The sequence below is a fragment of the Balaenoptera acutorostrata genome, chromosome 3, assembly GCF_949987535.1.
Source record: "Balaenoptera acutorostrata chromosome 3, mBalAcu1.1, whole genome shotgun sequence".
In the NCBI taxonomy this organism is placed as follows: domain Eukaryota; kingdom Metazoa; phylum Chordata; class Mammalia; order Artiodactyla; family Balaenopteridae; genus Balaenoptera; species Balaenoptera acutorostrata.
In genome coordinates this window covers 47,175,548-47,196,701 of record NC_080066.1, presented here as the reverse complement: position 1 = coordinate 47,196,701, position 21,154 = coordinate 47,175,548, and the positions used below count along the sequence as shown (strand labels likewise).

The 21,154-nt window shown below is 40.4% G+C and overlaps 1 protein-coding gene across 6 annotated transcripts in view; it reads right to left on the bottom strand.

Moving 5' to 3' along the window:
• MCTP2 (multiple C2 and transmembrane domain containing 2) overlaps positions 1-21,154 on the bottom strand; it is a 259,896-nt gene that overhangs the window by 146,263 nt on the left and 92,479 nt on the right. For 5 of the 6 annotated variants that reach the window (XM_057544190.1, XM_007164994.2, XM_007164995.2 and 2 more), the window contains exons 5-7: positions 3,613-3,755; positions 2,799-2,875; positions 2,198-2,309 (exon numbers count right to left, since the gene is read on the bottom strand). In XM_057544190.1, coding sequence (XP_057400173.1) covers positions 2,198-2,309; positions 2,799-2,875; positions 3,613-3,755 — 332 coding nt within the window. Of the gene's footprint in view, positions 1-353; positions 375-2,197; positions 2,310-2,798; positions 2,876-3,612; positions 3,756-21,154 lie in introns of those variants that run through there. The other variant, XM_007164997.2, reaches the window with a different exon arrangement.

Genomic DNA, 21,154 nt, shown 5'->3' with positions numbered 1-21,154 from the left:
AATACTAACTTAAACTCAATGAAAAGATCAACAGTTTTCTGATACCTACTCTATCCAAAGGGCCCCTGATATGCATTGTAAGTTGAATAGCCACACATGCCCAAGGATAAATTATTCCTTGCTCAGGTATACTTTGAACAAGTATATAAACAGAAAAATAACACTACCAATCAGAACAAATAGAACAGGCATTACCATTATTATTATTTCTATAATACCCCATTTTATTTATATATGTACATCTATATACACGTATATGTATATATATGTATGTACACTCATACATACAGTAAATATATTGTACACTAGACCCTGCCAGACAAGCAAAGAACAAAGAAAATGAGAAATCATACCAGCAAGTAGATAATGCGTACCATCTGACAAACTCTCAAAAACGGGGTGGAGGAGTCAAGGAAAGAAGGGCCAAACTAAATAGGATGACAAGTGTGTCTCCTTTTAGGGCTCTGAAAAGATAGGCTTTGAGATGTTTTCCAAAAACAAACTCAAGCTGCATTGAGTATTAATTGCTCTGCAATTTGAAATAAATTTTGACTGAAATGGCTCTACTTAAGAACTCCAAATTTTGGCAATATTTCAACATATTTTAAGTGCCAGAAGTACTGCTAAATAGGATCCAATACACTACAGAAAAATCCACTTGTGGAATAAATATACAGCTATTACGCAGCTGAAATATGCAGCTATCTTCATGAGGTCATTATCCAAGTTTACAAACCCCACTTAAACATGTAAGAAATTTTCAGAACATATCAGCTGGCAATTATGCAACCATGTGGCAAATAATATGCTCATTTCCATGGCATGTCATTGTAACCTGGCATCCAGCTCAAGGAACCGGTAACCTACTGGATGCCCTGCCACTGAATCCGATGGCAATGCCATCAAAACTAAGAGAAGTTAAAGGAAATCCCTCCGTCACTATGTTGGGTAGAAAAAAAAATATTTTTGACATATTTAAGACATTTTAACATCAAAATATCAATGTTATTGAGGCCTCAGGTTTTAACAGTGCCACTTCTTAATTAATAAATAGAGATATCCCCCCCAAAGTTATCAAGTAAATGCTTATAAGTAAAGAATTCAAATTAAAAATAGCAACTGTTTAAGTTGACCCTCTGGCAATTGAAAAATCACTGTGCATTTTTTTTGTTGTTTTTTTTACTCCTTTAAACTATCTTCAGTGAGTTTACTAGTAAATCACTCATGATTTTCATCATGAAAATAAATTACAACTAACAGCAAAGGTAATGTCAAAATGAAGAATATTCTCCACACTGACCTCACTGACTCAATTCAAGAGGTATTATTGGAGGCCTACTTTATAAACAGGCTTCAGATCTTCATACCAGATTCTAAACATGCTGAATTTTTAACACATCTTAGTCCTTTTTCAAGTAGCTGTTTTTAATTGGCTTTTAAAATACCTTTCAAATAAATGACAATCCAAGATGCTTTCATTCTCATTTTCATTCTTGGAATTTTAAGGTATAATACCAGAATATAAAATAAGATTATGGTTTGTATTCACATATTTGCTCCTAAAAACAGCGTCCCCATCATACTGTCACAAAATCCAATGCTTTTTGATGTTACAGACATCTTTAATAGGTAATGCATTAACTAGAAATTTCCATGTAATAGACTAGAGAATATTAAATGTGTGTCTTCCCAGAAGAACTCTCAATAGAAAATTTGGTAGCTAAAAGAAAAAAGAAGATGAAACGGAAATGCTGCAAATGTATACTTGATCACCTTAGTAACGTACAACACAATGACTACATCCTGGGGACAGCTTTTCATAACTAAATAATGCCTAAGTCATCTAGTACCTAAGAAAACAGTAAATGGAAACCTTAACATTTAGAAAAAGCATATTTTGTATGATCTGTGACACGCAAACCATAAGCAGCATAAACATTTAATAACAGCAATAGTATTATTGCTACAATATTAATAATGTTTACATCCCTAGCCAAAATAGAGATCATTCCGTACTGGATTTCTTTCCAGGTTTCCAAAAGAAAGGGTGTATGTTATCACAGATAGGTACTTTAAGTCTCTATACAGTTTTTCCCCCTACCCAAATAAATACAAAAATGTCAGTCATCTGGCAACCCAATTATCAAAGAAAAGTTGCAATGGAGAATTTTAAAAAGAAAAAAAGGGTCACACTCACGTGTCTCTTGAAATCACACCGTTTTACTACTAGGTTCAAATTTAATACAATCACTCCCATGTCATCTTCTAAACTGTTTGGATCTTCCAATTTTAAAATATGTTCAGTCGTTCTATAAGCAAAAAGCAACAAATGATGGTAGCACTTATTGGTAGTACTTTATAGCCTTAGAATACATCAGGAGCTTATGATAAAAATCTCCTACCTCTGAACAGGGGTGAGACACAAGTTAAAAAAAAGCACCAGATTCAGTGAAAATAAACCAACCATCTTCAGGGTAGAGAAACTGTTTGGCATTGCCTAATTCAACAGTTGGTCAACTGATTCTTCTCCCCTACTGCCCAAAGAAAATGTAAATACTTGTTTTAATTTTAAGGTAAGTAGGTTAATGAACACGAAAGTACAAAATTCAATACACCTTTTAGGTTACGTTATAGAAGATGTAATATCTGACCAATATATATTTGAGAGCTACAAAGCAAAAATTATAGAAAAACTCACATTTTAAAGCACTCCTTCATTTATTCAGATTTTGTCATTTGATTATCTTGAGTTCCCTCTAAAATTCACTAATAACAACTAGATGGTAAAGTTACAATACCTGTTAAGCTCAAGATCACTCAGAACGACAAATGCAGAACCCATGAAATCAGATATAGTTAAATCTCGATCATACACCTACAAAGAAGAAGGGGGCCAGTAACACACATTAATATGGCAAACCAACTGAGTATATCAAAGTATGGATAAATGCAATAGGCTGGGAATTTTGAATTCAGTTTTCTAGATCTAAAAATAATTTGCACAGTATAAAGAAGAATTTAACCAAGCTGATGGAGAGAACAAAATTATTCAAACCTGTGCATTTTGCTTACTGTGGCCAAAATAACAGAAAATACTTTTAAGGCAGTATTCATATGCATTAAGATACTATGCACAATGGACCACTCTCTGTAGTTTAAATGGTCTCTCAATAAAATTTAGTGTTTTCCACAGTGAGCAAGTCTGCCAATTAAATAGGAATTTGCTAAATATTCTATAGCAATCCCATCCTGCACTCAACTCATGCAGTTTTAACCCAGATGTTAGAGCAATTGATGCTTACAACTGGTAGCTTAAAGCTCTCTGAGAAAGGCTTTAGTACTTGTCACCACTGCACTGGCAGTAATAATTCTTCCACATTCAGTAAGTTTAAATACAATCAATGGAGATATTATTTTCACTCTGCTAGATCTGAGAGTAACATACAGTTTGACCAAGGGTAAAAAGAATCCCTTCCATACTTATATTTTTAACCCAGTGCTTAGGAATGATACAAGAACGAATTTGGGGAAGTTGACTTTTAGGAGGGCGAAGATGGCTGAGAAATAAACGTTTTTAATAAAAGAGCAGATTTGAAAGTCATCTGGGATTACCTTCACATGCAGCTTTTGATCAAGGCTTTGTATTGGCAATAAGACTATCTCGTCCCAAACTGGGTTCAAGTTCTTATATATGACTTTACTTTTGTACATAGTCTTCCCATTCAGCTTAAATTTCACATAGGGATCACTCGTGCCTTTAAATGAAAAAGAGAGCAAGACAGGTTTTAAAAATATACGTAAAAAGCCTAGGATCTCCATTAAGTAAAGATTCTTTCCACGCTCTCCAGGCTCAAAGCACTTCACTGAGCACACCCAGAACAAATGTCTCCCTGCACAGAGACTGAGGGCCCCAGAGGTGGAGAGGGGAGAGAAGTGAAACAATCTGGGGTAAATGACTGATTCTTCTTTGCCTTTTGTGGTAGAATATAAATGGGCTCCTTGAGCTTTTTCTGTTTGGTTTCATTGTGGGTATGTCATCACTCTCCTACCCACAAAAAAATTCAAGAAATAAAATCCACCAGCACCAGCCAAGCATCTCAGGAGTCCTGGGGAGAAGCCCACTCCTCCTAAGAATGGCAGTGAGTCAGTGAAAATGGAAAGAAACCATTTTCAAACATTTGGCCAGATGGCTGACTCAACAGAACCCTGTACTTTATAATATAATCATAATAAATCAATCAATCCCTGGAACCACCGACTCAAAAGATGGGGCCTGGGGACTCAGACCGGAACGGGGGGCGTAGAGATTAAACTGACAAACTTGCCATTCTTCGCCACCCCCCCGCACCTGCGGTAAAGCAGAGAACATTGTCTCCCCCTGGCCAGCTGAACGCCCCTCAACAAGGCCCTCCGACCCGCCGGCCTAGGGGCAACACCCTTGACCTGCTGCCTCCTCCCGGGAAGCTTTGAAAAGGAATGAATAATGTCCCGCTATAGCCACTATGTCCAAAGCAGAAAGAAGGGCCGACGATGGACCCTCCTCCACATTTTTCAGATCAGTTGAGGAAAAAAAAATGCCCACAAACATAATACCAGGATTAATGTGTTGTGCAAGTGTGTTACATGCATGCAAGTGTACCATCATACTCGGGACACAGAACACTGACCGGGACATACTTGCACATTACTACCTAGTGAAGGATGAATAAAGGAGGCACAAATAAATGAATAATCCACGAGGGCATGAATGCAGGCCAGCCGATAATGCTACAAAGAAAGGAAAAAAATCTAATTCGGGGAGGTACGCTGGTATAATTCATCGTGAACCAGACTCTGAATAAGTGCTCAAAGACCAACAGTCTGTTTTGTTCGCTGACACATTCCAGGTGCCTTGGACAATGCCCAGCAGAGGCCTCCACAGATTTACTGACATGAGTTCTTGATATTAAAGTCAAGCCAATGTGGTCGAAGAATATTACATCAAAAATTAATTAGGCTACTCTGTCACAAACATTTCCAACTCGTTAATACCCACCATGAATTATTTCAATCATTTTTTTTTTTTCCAGCTCTTTCTGAGGTTTCTGCAGGATGGAAAACTCCTGAACATGAATGCAATTCTTATCCCAACTATTTTAACTGGGAGTCACATCACTTGGGGGCAAGATAATACACATTGGCTAAAAGTCTTAACAGAGTAACCAAGGTTATCATTTGGATAATTCAGCCATTCCGGTATGGCAAGGCTACTAACTTTCAGACAAAGAAATCAAGCTACACATATACACATATACATATTCGACACTCACGTTTTAAGTTTGGCAACAAAGGGGCAGAAACCCAGCAGTCTTTATTTTAAACCTGGACACACACACACTCGCACACGCTGAAGCAGCAATTCTGAGCAGGATAGTAAAAATGAAGGCATTCCCAGCCATTCAGTGGAATAGTCACTAGTGAGTCAGTGATCTGTCCACACCCCCTCTTTGAGAGTACAAGAGAACACCTGCGGCAAGTCAGATTTTAACAGTCATTCTGATATATATAGATTAAAAAAAAAAAAGTGGGGGGAAAACTCTAATAAAAAGAGGCCTTTAATTAAATGAAATTGCCACTCTGGGATCAGGCCTTCATGCTTGTCAGCGTGCTCTCAAAATAAACATCTCAAAACCAGGCCTCGGTGGTGTCACTTTCTCACAGGCAAAGCATACTGGGTAATCCCCAGGCATCTTGACAGCTACATAATGTTCAAACTGTTTCACGGGTGAATGGCAGCAGTTGCGTGAAAGAAAATATTAATGTCTGGAATTAATAGAAAAAGGGACCAGGGTTTACAAAGCCAAACAAGGAACCAGGGTGTCAAGTGAGTACGGCGTTAATTGTTAGGGAAAATTTGAGAAGGGGGGGCCAGGGGGCACGTAGTGATTTTTTTCTCTCTGAGCCTAAGTGCCTCACTGTCAGGCAAGTGACATCTTAACTAGGCAGGTTCTGAAAAGGGGTCTCCGCTCAGGAATGCAATGCCCAGATTATACAAATGATGAGATGACACCTGAATGGGTGGACTTTAACCTTTCTTTCACAGGGCGCTTCATAAACAATGAGGCTCCTTGGAATAAAGAGGTAGCGTGGAACTTTGGGAGGAGAATGAAACTAGGAGGCCGGAGACGGTGCCTCCCTCCTGGGGTCGCCACCCGTTCTGCCATGTGGACTCAACAGAGTCACGGAGCCTCAAATTTAGAATATGTAGCTATCACACATCCATAGCCAGAGCTTCCTGCTCCCATGCAAAAGGTACTGTGGTTCTGTGTGTGCTGAGACAGACTGACAGCCACTCACTGGTCCTCCAGAAATGCTGTGCCAATTCACACTCCCGACAACAATGCGGGACAGTCCTTATTTCTGCTCCTGACGCTCTGGATGGCCACGCCTCCCTTGACCCTGTACCTGTCAGGCCCGCTAACATCACTCACATGCCACAAACACAGGTTGCCTCAGAGCATGGCTCAGTGTTACTGAGTACTAAGGGGGATGGCAAAGGAAGATCCATCCCAGAGCCTTTTCTTCTGTACCTGGCGTGCAGCAGGCAGATGGTATATATAACCCAAGGTCCAAGAGGTAAGTATCAAAATAGAATAGAACTTGGAGGTTATGCTAGTTCACAGGCGGGAAAGGTTAGTTGCAGCTGGGGTATCAGTGGAGGCTGAAATAAAGGAGATGGGAATTGAAACATGGGCGGATCTGGCCAAGCAGAAAAGGACTGAGGCCATTTGGGCTGGAGGAATCGGCACTGAAAGGGGAAAGAGGCCAAAATGACTAGATCTGTGCGGTGCCAAGCAAGCATTTCAATTCATCCAGAAATTAAGGGGGAAAAATGTATAGTGAGAAAGTTAAAAACCCCGGTTTTGAGTCAGACTGAAGTGCCTTAAAAATCACAAAATAAGGAGTTAAGTTTTTGTTCTGTAAGAAATATAGGGTAGTTTTGTTTTTCCTGTTCTCTTTTTCTAAATTTTTTAACAAGTGTAATACATGCACATGATTCTGAAAAGTATGAAAGGAAAACTCTCCACCCTCTTAATCTTTCCTCATTCCCATTCCTCACATGCACCAGCTTCTTGAGTGTTTTACAGGAAAAAATACAAGAATTGTTTTTAACTCAAATGTAATCATAATAAATGCACTGGACTCTGTGCTTTCACAACTAAAGTACCTTGAGGCTCTGTTCACATCAGCAATACAGATTCACCAGTTTTTTTTTCTTTTATCAACTGCATACATTTTCATTGTGTTGTTGTATCTTAATTTATGTAACTAGTTACCAAATAATAAACATTTACATCACTTCCAATTTTTTTTTTTTTTTTACTAGCACAAACAATACTACAACAAGCATCCTTGTATGACTATCTCGGAGTTCCTATGTGATTATATTCAAAAAGAACTGCAGGGCAAATGAATGTGTCTTTTCTGGTTCTGACAGCCATTGTCAAATTGTTCTTCCAAAGTCTGTCAAAATTTACACTTCCACCAAGAATATACGTTTTGTATTTTTTTTCTTTACATGCTCACCAATATTTGATGTCATAAACCTTTACTTTGAAAAAATGGCAGGTAAAAAAAATAGTATCTCCATTTTTCTCTATCATTAACATTTTGAGTAAAGCTTAGGATCTTTCATATTTTAGTGACCTACATTTGTCTTTCTTTGTCAGGGAAATTCTCACCGATATCATTTACTCATTTTTCTATGGGCTCAAAGTTTTGTCTTTTGCTTATGGATTTGAATGAGCCCTTAATTATGGAAAGCAGCCATTGGCTGTAAATCTTGTCATACTTTGTTTAGACTTACCTTACTTCTTGCAATAAGTTATTTCCATTTTTATTTAGGCAAATTTACCAGTTTTATTTATGGCACTGTCGTTTAACATTCTGCTTAGAAGAATTTTTCTCACTAAAGGATTTTAAGTTTGTTCAGCCATGTTTCTTTCCACTGATTTTGCAGCTTTTCGTTTTTTACACTTAAGTCTCTGGTCCATCTGGAATTATTTTAGTGTGAGAGGGAAGGAAATTCAGGTTTACTTATGAGTAGGAGAGTAAAATGATCAGAGCCAAGCTTCAGAAATATAAATCTGGCAGCAGCTTATAATTTAGAAGGAAGAAGAAAAAGGCTAAAGCGAAGAAACCTGGTAGTTGAGATAACACAGCACCGGGGAGTTGAGGAGACAGCTATACCCAAACTATAAGAAGCACCGATCCAGGGTTTCACAAAGCATGATCCATGGAACACTCATAACTCGAGATGCTCCACGGACTGAAAGGGTTATGTCATCAAAACCACTGGGAAAAGCTGTTTACTCTTTTCTTACTTGGAACTTCCCTATGTAGAGTAAAATATTAAACACAGCTAAGAACTGTATTAATGACAAACAGAAGCAATAATAAAAACAGCTTAAAACTTTTCTACTCTGTATTTCATAAAATTATTTAAATATAGAAAACATTTTACTTGGGGCACCTATGAACGTAATATTAAACTCCTCCAAATCAAAGCTCTGGAAGGTGAAATGCATGCCCAGAGTTGCCTAATATGCATGGTAGGTGAATTATATGAAGATATGATAAATGAATAAACTTTGAAGTAGGATGGGCATGGTGGATTAAACTCCCAGACCTTCCTTTCAGTAACTGTATAACCTTAGGCATCATAATTTCCTTATGCCTTACTATCTTCACCTGTAGATGGAAAAATGCCAACTTTGTAGAATTATCTTGAGAACTGAATGAACCACTATACTTCGGTAACAAGAGGCTCCAAACGTTTACATAGTATGTGCTTCTATTTATACTATTACTACTCAATTAATTTAAAAGGGGAGAGTGTGTAACAATGTATGCGGTACTAATTAAATATTCATTTACTTTATTTTAGCTGTCCAAGTAACATGCACTGATGATTTGTCTCTATATGTCCCTTCTAAAGGTGTGATGTTTATATCCCCTTCTGTCTTCAAAAGTTGAACAGAAAATTCCTTATGTTATATCCTTCTCACAGGGATCCCATGTGGTTTGGGAAAATTTCATGAAACAATCTGAGCTGTCTTGGAAGGAATGGGCTGTTTAAAATCTGAAAGTCACTAAGTATTCATGAGTACTAGCTACTGCCCCACCTACAGTCCTAAGGAGATTCATCAGGATTTCAGAGAACTTTGCAGGTTTAATCTTATGAAAATAACAGGCAGCTCAATAAGAAGGACACATAACTCAAGTTTATCAGGAGAGAGTCATCAAGAACCATCATATTTGAAGATTCTGTTCTCTTGGCTTTTTTTTTTTTTAAATGTGTTTGTATGTTTGGTTGTTTTTATAAATGTATTTATTTATTTATTTGATTTTTGGCTGTGTTGGGTCTTCGTTTCTGTGCGAGGGCTTTCTCCTGTTGCGGGGAGCGGGGGCCACTCTTCATCGCGGTGCGCGGGCCTCTCACTATCGCGGCCTCTCGTTGCGGAGCACAGGCTCCAGACGCGCAGGCTCAGTAGCTGTTGCGCGCAGGCTTAGTTGCTCTGCGGCATGTGGGATCTTCCCAGCCCAGGGCTTGAACCCGTGCCCGCTGCATCGGCAGGCAGACTCTCAACCACTGCGCCACCAGGGAAGCCCTCTCTTGGCATTTGATTTATCATCCCAAGGGGCTATTACCGGATTGAGTGTGTTATGGAAAAGATGGGCAGTATCAACAGGTGAAGTGGTTGAATAGAACAGACAAAATCACATGGACTGGCGCAAGAATTAGCCCAATATGCAAATAAGATAAATCTGTAATGAAACTCCAATTACCAACACCTTCTCTTTGCTTTTTCTTGTATAACAACTCATGGCCATGGTAGTAGAAAAAGCAGAAAGCCAAGATTAATTAAAAAAAAAAAAAAAAGAAAGAAAGAAAGAAAATCACCACCATCTAGAAAAGCTTACTATCTTGATATGCACTGAGACTTTACACACACACACTTTTCACAAAAAGGAATCAGCCTTCATATTGTATTCTTTTACCTGCCTTCTTCAGTCAATAACACATCTGTCCCCTTCCATGCCTGTAAGTATATTTCTATAAATCAGTTTAATGGTCATTTATGTATCTATTTGTGTGAGTGTATGTGTGTGTGTGTATATATATATATATATATATATATATATATACACACACACATATGCACTATATCATATAGTTTACGTACTATATCATATAGGTTTTTAAAACTAGCATTCCTAATTTAAACTAAAAATCCAATGCATTGAATGCAAAAGCTGTATTTGTAGACAAAACCTACTTATTTGTCACCAGCAAAGCTCATTCGCCAAGTTAAAAACTTCAGCCATATAGGGTCTCCAAAAGAAACGTGGTCTTAAGCTAGAAAAGTTTCCTAATTAAATGCATTTCTCAGAGTTGTTGTTTGTTTATGAAAGGAAATGATCTCCATAATTTTACACGAAGTTCACATTTTGTAATACCTGAGAACTTTTCTCAGGGGATTCTTGAGAGTTCAGTTTCAAGTCAATAATTATTTACTAAGTCTTTAGGGAAACTGAGATACACATAGATGAATTCATTCTGCATAAAAAGATTTGAACACATATGAAAAGCATAAATTTGACTTTTTTCCTATCCTCTGGCTTAAGAGTAATAAGATTCATTATATTTATAACCATATCTTTAGATTCTTTGCAATATATATACCTATTTGGAATGTTTCTTCTTGCCAGAAAAGTAAGTAAATCTGAGTTGTTTCCATATGGGATCCATAAGTTCTGACTTTCTCCAAGGGTGGCTAAATAAGAGCCAGACGTGATTTCAGAAAACAAGCAAGTGATGATTTTTGAACAGCTGCTGCTGCCCTCTAGCAGTTACACTGAGATTTCCAGAGCAAGCCATGTCCGATTGCAGCTTTCTTAACAGACCCCTTCAGAAACCATAATGGGCCTTATGGAAACTCAAGGGCATTTTTCCTCAGTCACATGGGACAGGAGAAACAACTTTCCCTTTGTAGAGCACAGTCAACTTTACTTAAGAGAGCAGGAGATTCCAGTCTAGCAGAATTCCAAGCCAGGCTTTATCCACTACAATTAGATGAAGGGAACATGCCATTCCCTTTCTCCTGCACATGGTGTCTGCATGCTTCTGTTTTTTTGGTACCAACCTCAGAAGAACCGTTTCCTCCCAGACCATCTAAGGGCCTTGCTGGCCACGTTCTGTCACTTAGCACATCCTGGTTGAACCACTCCCGAGCTTTTCTCCCAGTGAGATTGACTCCCCTCCTATTGGAGAGCCCACCATGGACAACAGCCCAGCGGCACCTTGGACAAGGCTTGCCCATGGCTGGACCCTGTGATGTAGTGTACCAAGTTCACCAAAATCCATTTTTTTGAAAGACCATCCAGTGGCCAACTTACAGTGAGACTGAGGATCTGAATTTACCAATTCTACCAAAACTTGCTTATTTTAACTATTTATAAAGTTTCACCAAAACTGTTTATTTTGACTATTTTTAAAGTTTGTATAGAATAAATAGTGGGAATTAAGAGAGCTGTGGAGAGTGAGGTCCTCGTGGGGCCCTCAGATTCTCCCCCTGTACCATGCTCCCCCACAAACGTCCTTCACCCCACCCACCCCACCCCAAGACTTCCCTACCTGCCCTACTCTCTGCCTGCTCCCCACCTCTGTTCCCCCTAATATTCTTTTTCTGTCTTTAGTCATCCCCTTTCTGGGATCTTCGGCTTAGGCCAGGCCATGTCCATTCCCTTCTATCATCTTCTTTGGCCTGAGACAAATTAAATATTATTTAAGATGCTGTTCTGGCTTTGTCTTCAGAGCCAATTAACTAATATGACCCAGAGACCTTCCAAAGTTGTTTTTAAAAGTTCTCATCCAATAACGTTATACACTTAATTTTATAAATAGATGAAAGACATTGTCAATATACCGATGGATTCAGTAAATGGGCCATTTGGTGAGTAGATTATTGAACAAATTGGCTTTTGTTGAAGTGATCACTAAGAAGAGATGCCTGCACCCCTATTCTTTTTTTTTTTTTTTTAATTTATTTATTTATTTATTTTTGGCTGTGTTGGGTCTTCGTTTCTGTGCGAGGGCTCTCTCTAGTTGTGGCAAGCGGGGGCCACTCTTCATCACGGTGCGCAGGCCTCTCACTATCACGGCCTCTCTTGTTGTGGAGCACAGGCTCCAGACGCGCAGGCTCAGCAATCGTGGCTCACGGGCCCAGGTGCTCCGTGGCATGTGGGATCTTCCCAGACCAGGGCTCGAACCTGTGTGCCCTGCATTGGCAGGCAGATTCTCAACCACTGCGCCACCAGGGAAGCCCTGCACCCCTATTCTTGATGAGGTGATCAGAAGTACACAGGGGTGTAAACTTCTGCTCAGAGACAGCATGCATGGTTGCCCTTGTAACACCAAAGGAGGAGGAAGCCAGGTAAAAGTTAGAGGAAAGCATGACCACATAGAAAAAAGGAGAGGAGAGGAGAGGCAGTGGCCAGGAGGCAGCACTATAAACAGAGCAGAACGCATTGGGGGGATAAAAGGAAATAAAGTTACGAGTAAGCCAGAAAGCCAATGAATGTAGCTGCCTGAAGTCTCTCTAAAGGGTCAAACCTCCCAGATCTATAAGGGTATCAGCTCTCGGTGTTCCAGAAATCCACTTTGCCAAAGTACACACAACTATTAATACCTTCACATTCTCCTCTTTATTAATAAAAATACTTCAAATGTCCCCAGCCGAAGCTATCATTTAGGCATAAATCTAAGTCTAATGAAATGGATACCAGCCTTTATGGAAAAGAGACAACAGGACTGAAGTTTAGTATAATACTCACAATGGATGGGATCTCATTTGCTCCTCCTAAAACGGTATTATGTTGCAGTTTTAAGGATGAGGATGGCTACTGAGTTGCTAGAGCCAAGCCTCAGTCGCAGACCCACTGCACACTAAAGCTTTCCTAAGTGCAGCCACACCTAATACCTAAGCACAACCTCCAAGTACTGATGCTCCTTCCATCAAGAAGCAGGGTGCCGGGCTTCCCTGGTGGCGCAGTGGTTGAGAATCTGCCCGCCAATGCAGGGGACACGGGTTCGAGCCCTGGTCTGGGAAGATCCCACATGCCGCGGAGCAACTAGGCCCGTGAGCCACAACTACTGAGCCTGCGCGTCTGGAGCCTGTGCTCCGCAACTACTGAGCATGCGCGTCTGAAGCCTGTGCTCCGCAACAAGAGAGGCCGCGACGGTGAGAGGCCCACGCACCGCGATGAAGAGTGGACCCCGCTTGCCGGAACTAGAGAAAGCCCTCGCACAGAAACGAAGACCCAACACAGCCATAAATAAATAAATAAATAAATAAATAAATAAATAAGTAAGTAAGTAAGTAAGTAAGTAAGTAAGAAGCAGGGTGCCTACCTTGTCCCCTGTAATCTGGGCAACTGCTTTAACCAATGCGGGGTGGTGAAAATAACACTGTGTTCCTTCCAAGGCTCTGCTGTAACCGGTGACACAGCCCCTGCCTCGTGCACTGGCCCTTCACGTCTGGCGCCCTGAGCCGTGATGTAAGAAGTGTGACAATTCTGAGAGCACCAGGCCGTGAGGAAGCCAGGCCTCATGTGCCAACAGTCGTCCTCTTCCAAGCAGCCCATCCCAGGCACCCAACATGTGTGTGAAAGGGCCTTTGAGTCTTCAGATGATAAAGTCCCCACAGTAAGTCATCCCCCAAATCTCAAGTCTTCCAGGTTGAGGCCCCAGACAGTGTGTGGCAAAGCAAGCCATCCCCACTGTGCCTTGTCCAAATCCACACTCCAGAATTCACGAACATATGGTAAATTGTTACACGCTGATTGTCTCGGGAATAACACCCTTCACCATCGTGTGCCATGCTCCCCGCCTCAAATTCAGCATGTTGGGGACACCTGAGGTGCGATGGCATGATGGAATTAGCTGACCAGTACTGTAGCTGACCTCCAAATTAAGCCACAAGTAAAATCACAGACACATGGAAACACACAGATACACCCTCTGTGGACTTCATCCTCTGCGTAAACCGTGCACGCACTCTCTAGCAGAATCCACCATATCGACACCACAATCAAACAAAGGAAGTAAAAAGAACTACTCAAAACATAGCATGCCATGCTGCACATATTATTATACATCAGGGTGGAAATGAACAGAAAAAACCACTCCTACAGAGAAATCCAATTCAACCAAATGGAAGGCATGCAAAATTCAAGTCAATGATCTTCGGGTGGGTGTAAGGTGATTTTTTACAAGCAGTGGACACAGGAAGCAGGCCTGTTTTGCTCCAGAATACTTCACAGGAGTGGAGATGGGATCCCACAGAAGGAACAGGTAATTGACTATCTAAAGCAGGGGAGGACCAAGACCTTCTAACCAACCTATGAGGATGCAGAGTGTCAAAACAAAACCCATCAACAAAAATCTCTAGAGGAAAGAGCTCAGTTGTGAGAATCCACTAATGGCTGTTTGGATGCTGGTCTATATCCTAGCGGAAAAGGGGTAAAGAGAAGCAGATTCCCAAACTCAGCTCCCCATCCCTGTTGCGGAAGCTTGGCAGGCTACCAAAACTCACCAAGTGGAGGAAATCCAACTGCTACCTGGGTTTCAGGATGGGTGTTTGCATCTTTAAAGTTTCAAGTTTGCTAATGAATGAGCATCTTTCTGAATAAGCTGACCAGATGTGTGTTCCTTGCTCCCACACAAGCACACCAATGATCGAGCGCCACCTGGTGCTCAGAGTAGGTACTCCAATGTGAAGCAAAGCCCCAGTTTTCGCAAAATAAAAAGTATTGACTGTGACCTTTCAATACAGTACAACTGGGATGTGGTGCTGGCACTGGAACAAAACAACACATCCATAGGAATCAAAGAGAAATCCAAAACGCAGACCCTCATATGGACTGCGTTTTAATACCCAATCAAAAAGTGGCCATCAAATCATTAGGGAAAGGAAAATTTAGTCCTAGTTAATTAAATAGCCATTTGGCAAAAAGTAAAACTAAGTTCCGATTCTGGGCCAAGAAATCAAAATAAACTTGATACAGAGCAAAGAGATTAATGAAAAAAATGTAAAACCAGACAGAAAAGAATAAATATAGGTTAATGCATCTTTCTCTCAAGAGAGAAAAGGCCTTTCAAGGTACAAAAACGCAGGAAGCAAGGAAGAAAAGGAACTCTCCAGAATAAAATCGTAAGACTGGAAAAGAGGTTTGCAACAAAAACTTTATAAACAAAATTAAAAGGCAAATGACAAATTAGAAAAATATACGTGAACATATCCAGGAACCAGGAGAATAAGCCACAGAGATGCATGGAGTTGACTGTGTACAATAGAGAAGCAAATATCTCTTAACCAAATATATCTCAGGGTCCAAATTTCTCAGCACAAATTAAAACAAAACCAAGACGATACTGCTTCTCTATCAAAATTGACATAGATAATCTACACACAGTGGAGGTGAGAAACGGGAAGTGGATCACTCATATGCTCCTGGTGGGTGAGCAAAATAGAGGTGTTTCTCAAGAGTGAACTGGCAGTTCTGTTAAGGAGAATCTTGAGATGTCAGATCGTGTGACAGAAAACATCCAATTCACTGCAATAAACGACTTGCAAAGAAATAAAGTTTGACACACAGATGTAGGCACAAGAATGTGTGCTGCAGCCTTATTACTAGTAATTAAAATCTGGAATGATAACCTAATCTGGAACATTAATTAAACAAAGAAAGGTGTACCACTGTTTTTAATTTCTTCTCAAAATAAAACTTTTATAATACAGAAAAAATATATATGTGAAGCAAAAATAGCAAATAACCAAGTAATTTGAAGTCAGATCCTATTTTACTTTAGAACTCAGTATTTTTTATAAAATCAGATCAGTGTAGTACATTCAGTAAAAAATTCCAATTAGTAATGACCTACTGGGATGACTTCATCCACACCAAGCTTTCCCATGTTGGTCGTTATGAAACTTGAGGGGCATCTTCTGAGTCAAATTTAAGATGAAGAAAATAAAACCACCAATTCACAATGGAGTTCTTATTCAAATAATGCACCCTTAAAAACTAGTGTCTCTTTCATTTCTGCTGTTGCACTGATAAGAAAGCAGGAACTGGTCTCAGAAAACAACCTTAACCAACCCTTTGCCCTGCTGGCAGTGGGCAGGGGGGTGAGGAGTACAAAATCTAAAGAGAAAAACAAGAGGTGTGCAAGCGGTGGGACAAATTATCAAGAAACTGGGAAGAAGGGCCCTAATAAAATTGGCGGAAATGCCACAAGTCATTGCCTTTCCCAGAGGGAAAACACAGAAATAAAACCGAAAGAAGAATAACTAGAACCAGACACAGCAATAATAATAGCTCATGGCCACTGTACATGGCTATGTCACCCCTACCGCACACACATCCCCATAAGCACATGCACCAGCTTAATCACCACAATCATTGCTGGATGGTGTCTGAGCTGGTATGCAAACCCAGATGGTCTGTGCCCCGAGTCTGTGACTCTGACCCACTGTCCAGTGCCCCCAACACTTCCCATCCTAGCACAAACAAGGTCATCTTTGTTGGGCAGCACAGGGTATACAGAACAGACTGCTGAGGGGCTGGCCCAAGCCCACAGAGCTTCCCGGAGGCAGAGGGGTGAACCCTCAGTGTATCCCATTCACAGCACACCTGCTGGGAAGCTACACGGCTGCTCCTCAGCATATAACACAGAGTTCTAGAAACATCCAGCCCGTCCCCCAATCACAGCTGCAATGAGAATGTTCCTCTCTAGGTCTAATACAAAAGCATCCTTTCCTTTTTAAAGAAGAAATATATAATCATGGAAATGGTACAATCTTTAAAATCAGCCTCCTAAATCACAAGAGGCAAACAGGACCCAAATCAGAGGTACCTGACATTTGAACATTTTGGTAGCAGTTTAGTCATTTATTAAACCCCTATTGCATGGCCAACTTTTCACACTAGTGGGAGATCTTTAAAAAATTTTGTCTAAACCATTCCTTTCAAATAGGAAAATGACTTATGCAATGCATTCTTCCTATAATCTGCAAAAGTACCTGTCCCTGCTCTAAAAACAGCTGTCCCGGTCTACCTGGGCTGGGATTAGAGAACCGTTTGCTGGATGAATGGGTCACGAACTGTCATTGCCTAAAACTCACATCAAGAAGACGACCATGAACCCTCAGCCCTCAGGCCTACAGCTGAAGTGATGTGTATGCCCTAGTGATGTTGCTGTGAACTCCTGCAATGGGCTTTTCTTTCCCTTTTGCAGTATTGCAATGTGGCCACCAGAGGGCATCAGTAACCTAGTATGCTAGTGCACAGCAGGACGCTATGCAACTACCCTTCACATCAATGGAAAAACACAGGGTTTCAATGAAAGGGCTGTTGACAAAGTTTCCAGTTCTCAATCACAAACCCTATAAGGGCCTTTGAACATCCTTTCTTTAGGTATGTCAGAAACATCTTTTCCTGAGAGAGATATGATGACTTTTCACTTTACTGCCCAGTGAAAATATAGGGGGAAAAAAATGACTTTTTACTACCCAACATCTCTAGATTTTTCTGCATTATTTTATGTCACACTACTGAGATGTTTTCCAGATACTTCATTTGAAAACATGAGCTTCACAACTTGATCACTTCCTCATTAGCTTATACCTCCTTATTTTAAATAAAGATGTACTTGGCTACTCTAAAAAGCAGCTTCTCCAATAGAAAATCCAAAATCAGATCATGATATTCTAGACTGAGGTCAGCAAATTTTGGACATGGGTAAAATCCAGCCTCGTGCCTGTTTTTATAAATAAAGTTGTACTGGAACATGGTCATGTCCACTGGTTTACATATTATCTATGGCTGTTTGGTCACTAGACCAGCAGAGTAGCTGTCACTAAGTTTATGGACCTATGCCCCATAAACTCTAAAATATTCATTTCTGTCCCTGTACAGAAAAGGTTTGCCAACCCATGTTCTATATGGAATGTTACCTACGCAGCAATGATTATGTAATAATCCAAAGAAAATGCTGACCTCTTCCCTCAGCAGGGAATGATTCAACAAAAAAATTCTTTTCTCCCTAAAAATTCACAAAGAGTGATGGCACAATTGGGTTAAATATCCTGGAGCAGGTCCTCTGTAGTCAAGGGTGCAACACATTTCAACAACACTTTGAAGGCATCCCTGTCATAAGTGAAATCAATATTTGATCAAATTGATTATATTTTAGACAAATATAAAATACATGATTGAATATATGTAAAATAAAACATAAATCAACTCCTATGCTGAAGACGGGGCATAAAGAGAGAGCACAAGGGTACTGACAAATTAACCCAAACTAAGAGCCAAGTGTCCAAGGTCACTGATGGGAAAGCTGACACGGAACACAGGAACCAGCTCTGCAGTGGGAGTCAGGATCATGGGCCAAGTTCATTATCATTATTCATTAATTACCATAACACACACACTATCATTTATTGACTATTTTCTCTATGTATGGCACTATGTTATACACACTTTCTTTTTTTTCAGTTCTTACAACTACATTATAAGGCAAGCTACATCATGCCCATTTTGCAGATGGGTAAATTCCACTTGAGAGTGAGTGAGTCGCCATCGGAAATCACAAGCCAAGAAGTAGATGGTAATGTCTCACTCCTCCTCTTGTCCCCCAGAGCCACCCATTCTGGTGAGTCCTGCCTCATCCACTGCTTCCCTGCAAGTCCCTGGTCAAGTCACTTATTCTCTGTACTTCAATCACCTGAATTAGAACTTCTGTTAAATGGGTTGCAGCCGGTGATCTGTATGACATTTTAAAATTGTATGTAAGTCTTTTTTTCTGGACTCTATCACTAGGTCCCAGTCGAGTACCAGCGTGCTGCTCATCTCACTGAAGGGACTGAATAAACGCTTGCTGAGTCAAGGTGTGAGTGAAGGAACTCTGTTCCCTCCTGGGAAGATGTTTTCCCTTTTATGGTAGTCTTTAATACTCCTTGTCTTTAAGTCCGGCACTTAAGTTGGATTTCCCTAATGAAGAACTAAATGTATTAAAAGCATTCTATGTATAAACCACCAGTATGGCTCAGTAGGGCATACGAAGATGAATAAAACGGTTACCCAGCTAATATAGCACTAATAGTAACAGGGAGGAACAGTCATTTATCCAATTGAGGGTAAAGGTGTACGGTTTATAGAGGTAAAATTTTCATAGGACTGAGATGACAGGGAGCTTATGTCTGTGAAAAACATAAAAGACTAGATAGAAATGCCATCTGAATAGATCTTGAAGGATATTAAGTACTGAAACAATCGGCTCTCGATCCTATATCCAGAGAATCGGAGAACACGGGATACAGCATAGTGTAAATTCATAGATAATTCACAAGTCCTTTTATATTTGGTACTTCTGCACATCACACCGTTCTCTGTACCTAATTGTGTTAATGAGGTGAATACCAAGTTAAATTATGTTCAGAGAATACAAATTGAGTAAGAGCGCAAATGCATAGTGAGGTCCAGCCCCAAGAAAAGAAAACGCCGTGTCTAATCGGGAATTGAAACTCTCCCTACCAGGAGAAGCACGTGTTTCTGCTCAAGTGCCACCACCCAGTGTCTAGAGCAGTGGTCCTCACAATGTGGTTCCTGGACCAGCTGCATCGTGATCACTTGGGAACCTGTCAGAAATGTTAAGTTCTCGGGCCACAACCCCAGACCTACTGAATCAGAACCTCTGGGGGTGGGCAATGTGTATTTTCATAAGCCCTCTAGGTTGTTCTGATGCTCACTCAAATTTGAGAGCTACTGGCCGAAAGGACCGTGCTGGATAAAATTCTGAGGTTGGGCTGGGTTCCATAGAAAATATTGGCAGAGCGATAAGCCATGTCAGTCCAGGGCAAAGGAGGCAAGCACTGGTGCCAGTGACCATGAACCCTGCACAAATCAACAGTGGGCACCGAACATGCCCTGATCACTACCTTAATACTCGTGAAAATCGAGCAGTCATGAACACAGTCACAGTCAGGAAGGCACACCACACTGCAAAGTATAGAAGAAGTACTTGCTGAGAGGGGGGTGTTTTCTTAATAGGTAATGATTAATCTTCCCAATAAATAAAAGAGACAGGAACAATGTTACCGGTTATAAAAGATATAGGTGCTAAAACAGGTTATGATCTAGATTCCTTACTAGGTATTTATCCTTGGATTATATTAGGTTGACACAAGATAAAGCCAAATTGTCATATGATGTTTAACTCTGATGAAACTATGAAGATAGAGATGCTATTGACGGCATTAGAGCACAGATTACAGTCTCTCCTTTGGCCCTGAAGCAGCGAGGTGTGGAGTAGGCACACATAAACCCTATTGTTTTGGTCATTTTCTGATGTAGGCAATGGCTCCCCCGTCATCTGCCAAGTTTACTGACTGTCTCCTGAGTATCTGTTGTAAGTGTACTGGTGTGATATATCAAGGGTGGTGTGGCCAGATCACTCACATCAATTAGGGATAAATAATCAGAACAGATGGCAAAACAGGAAAAGGGGCAGCTGGCCCTGGAAGAGGTCCAAGGCCTGGGCACAGCCCCAAAGTTACATACTATATTGGAGCTTTCCAAAAATGTACAACAGGACACGTATTTTAAAGGTTTAGAGCACTTTCTTTCCAGTAAAGTTAAATGCGCTCTCTGTGGAACACACTTCCAATCTCCAGATAAACTGTCCCAAATCGAGCTCCATAATGATCATCATTTGACAGAAGCATCCACTGGACACTACAGGTTCTGAGCAAGAGTCAGGATATTTGTGGGCAGGCACCTCACTCTAGTTTATGATCGTGTCCCTCAGATGTGATTTCAGGTACAAAATGCTATCTGCCCCAAATCATTCAAAATAACCTTAAGAGAGCTACCTATTAAGATGCAGACATTTATAATAATAGTGCACAATGACAGTACACAAGAAGTTGCACAACTGATGGATAAGAAATTATATCTTTGACAGAAAACACTATTTACCAACAAGTAGAAAGTGAAATTTGTTCACTATTTTGAAATCCTGAGTAATTACAAAAGGACAGTGAGAGAG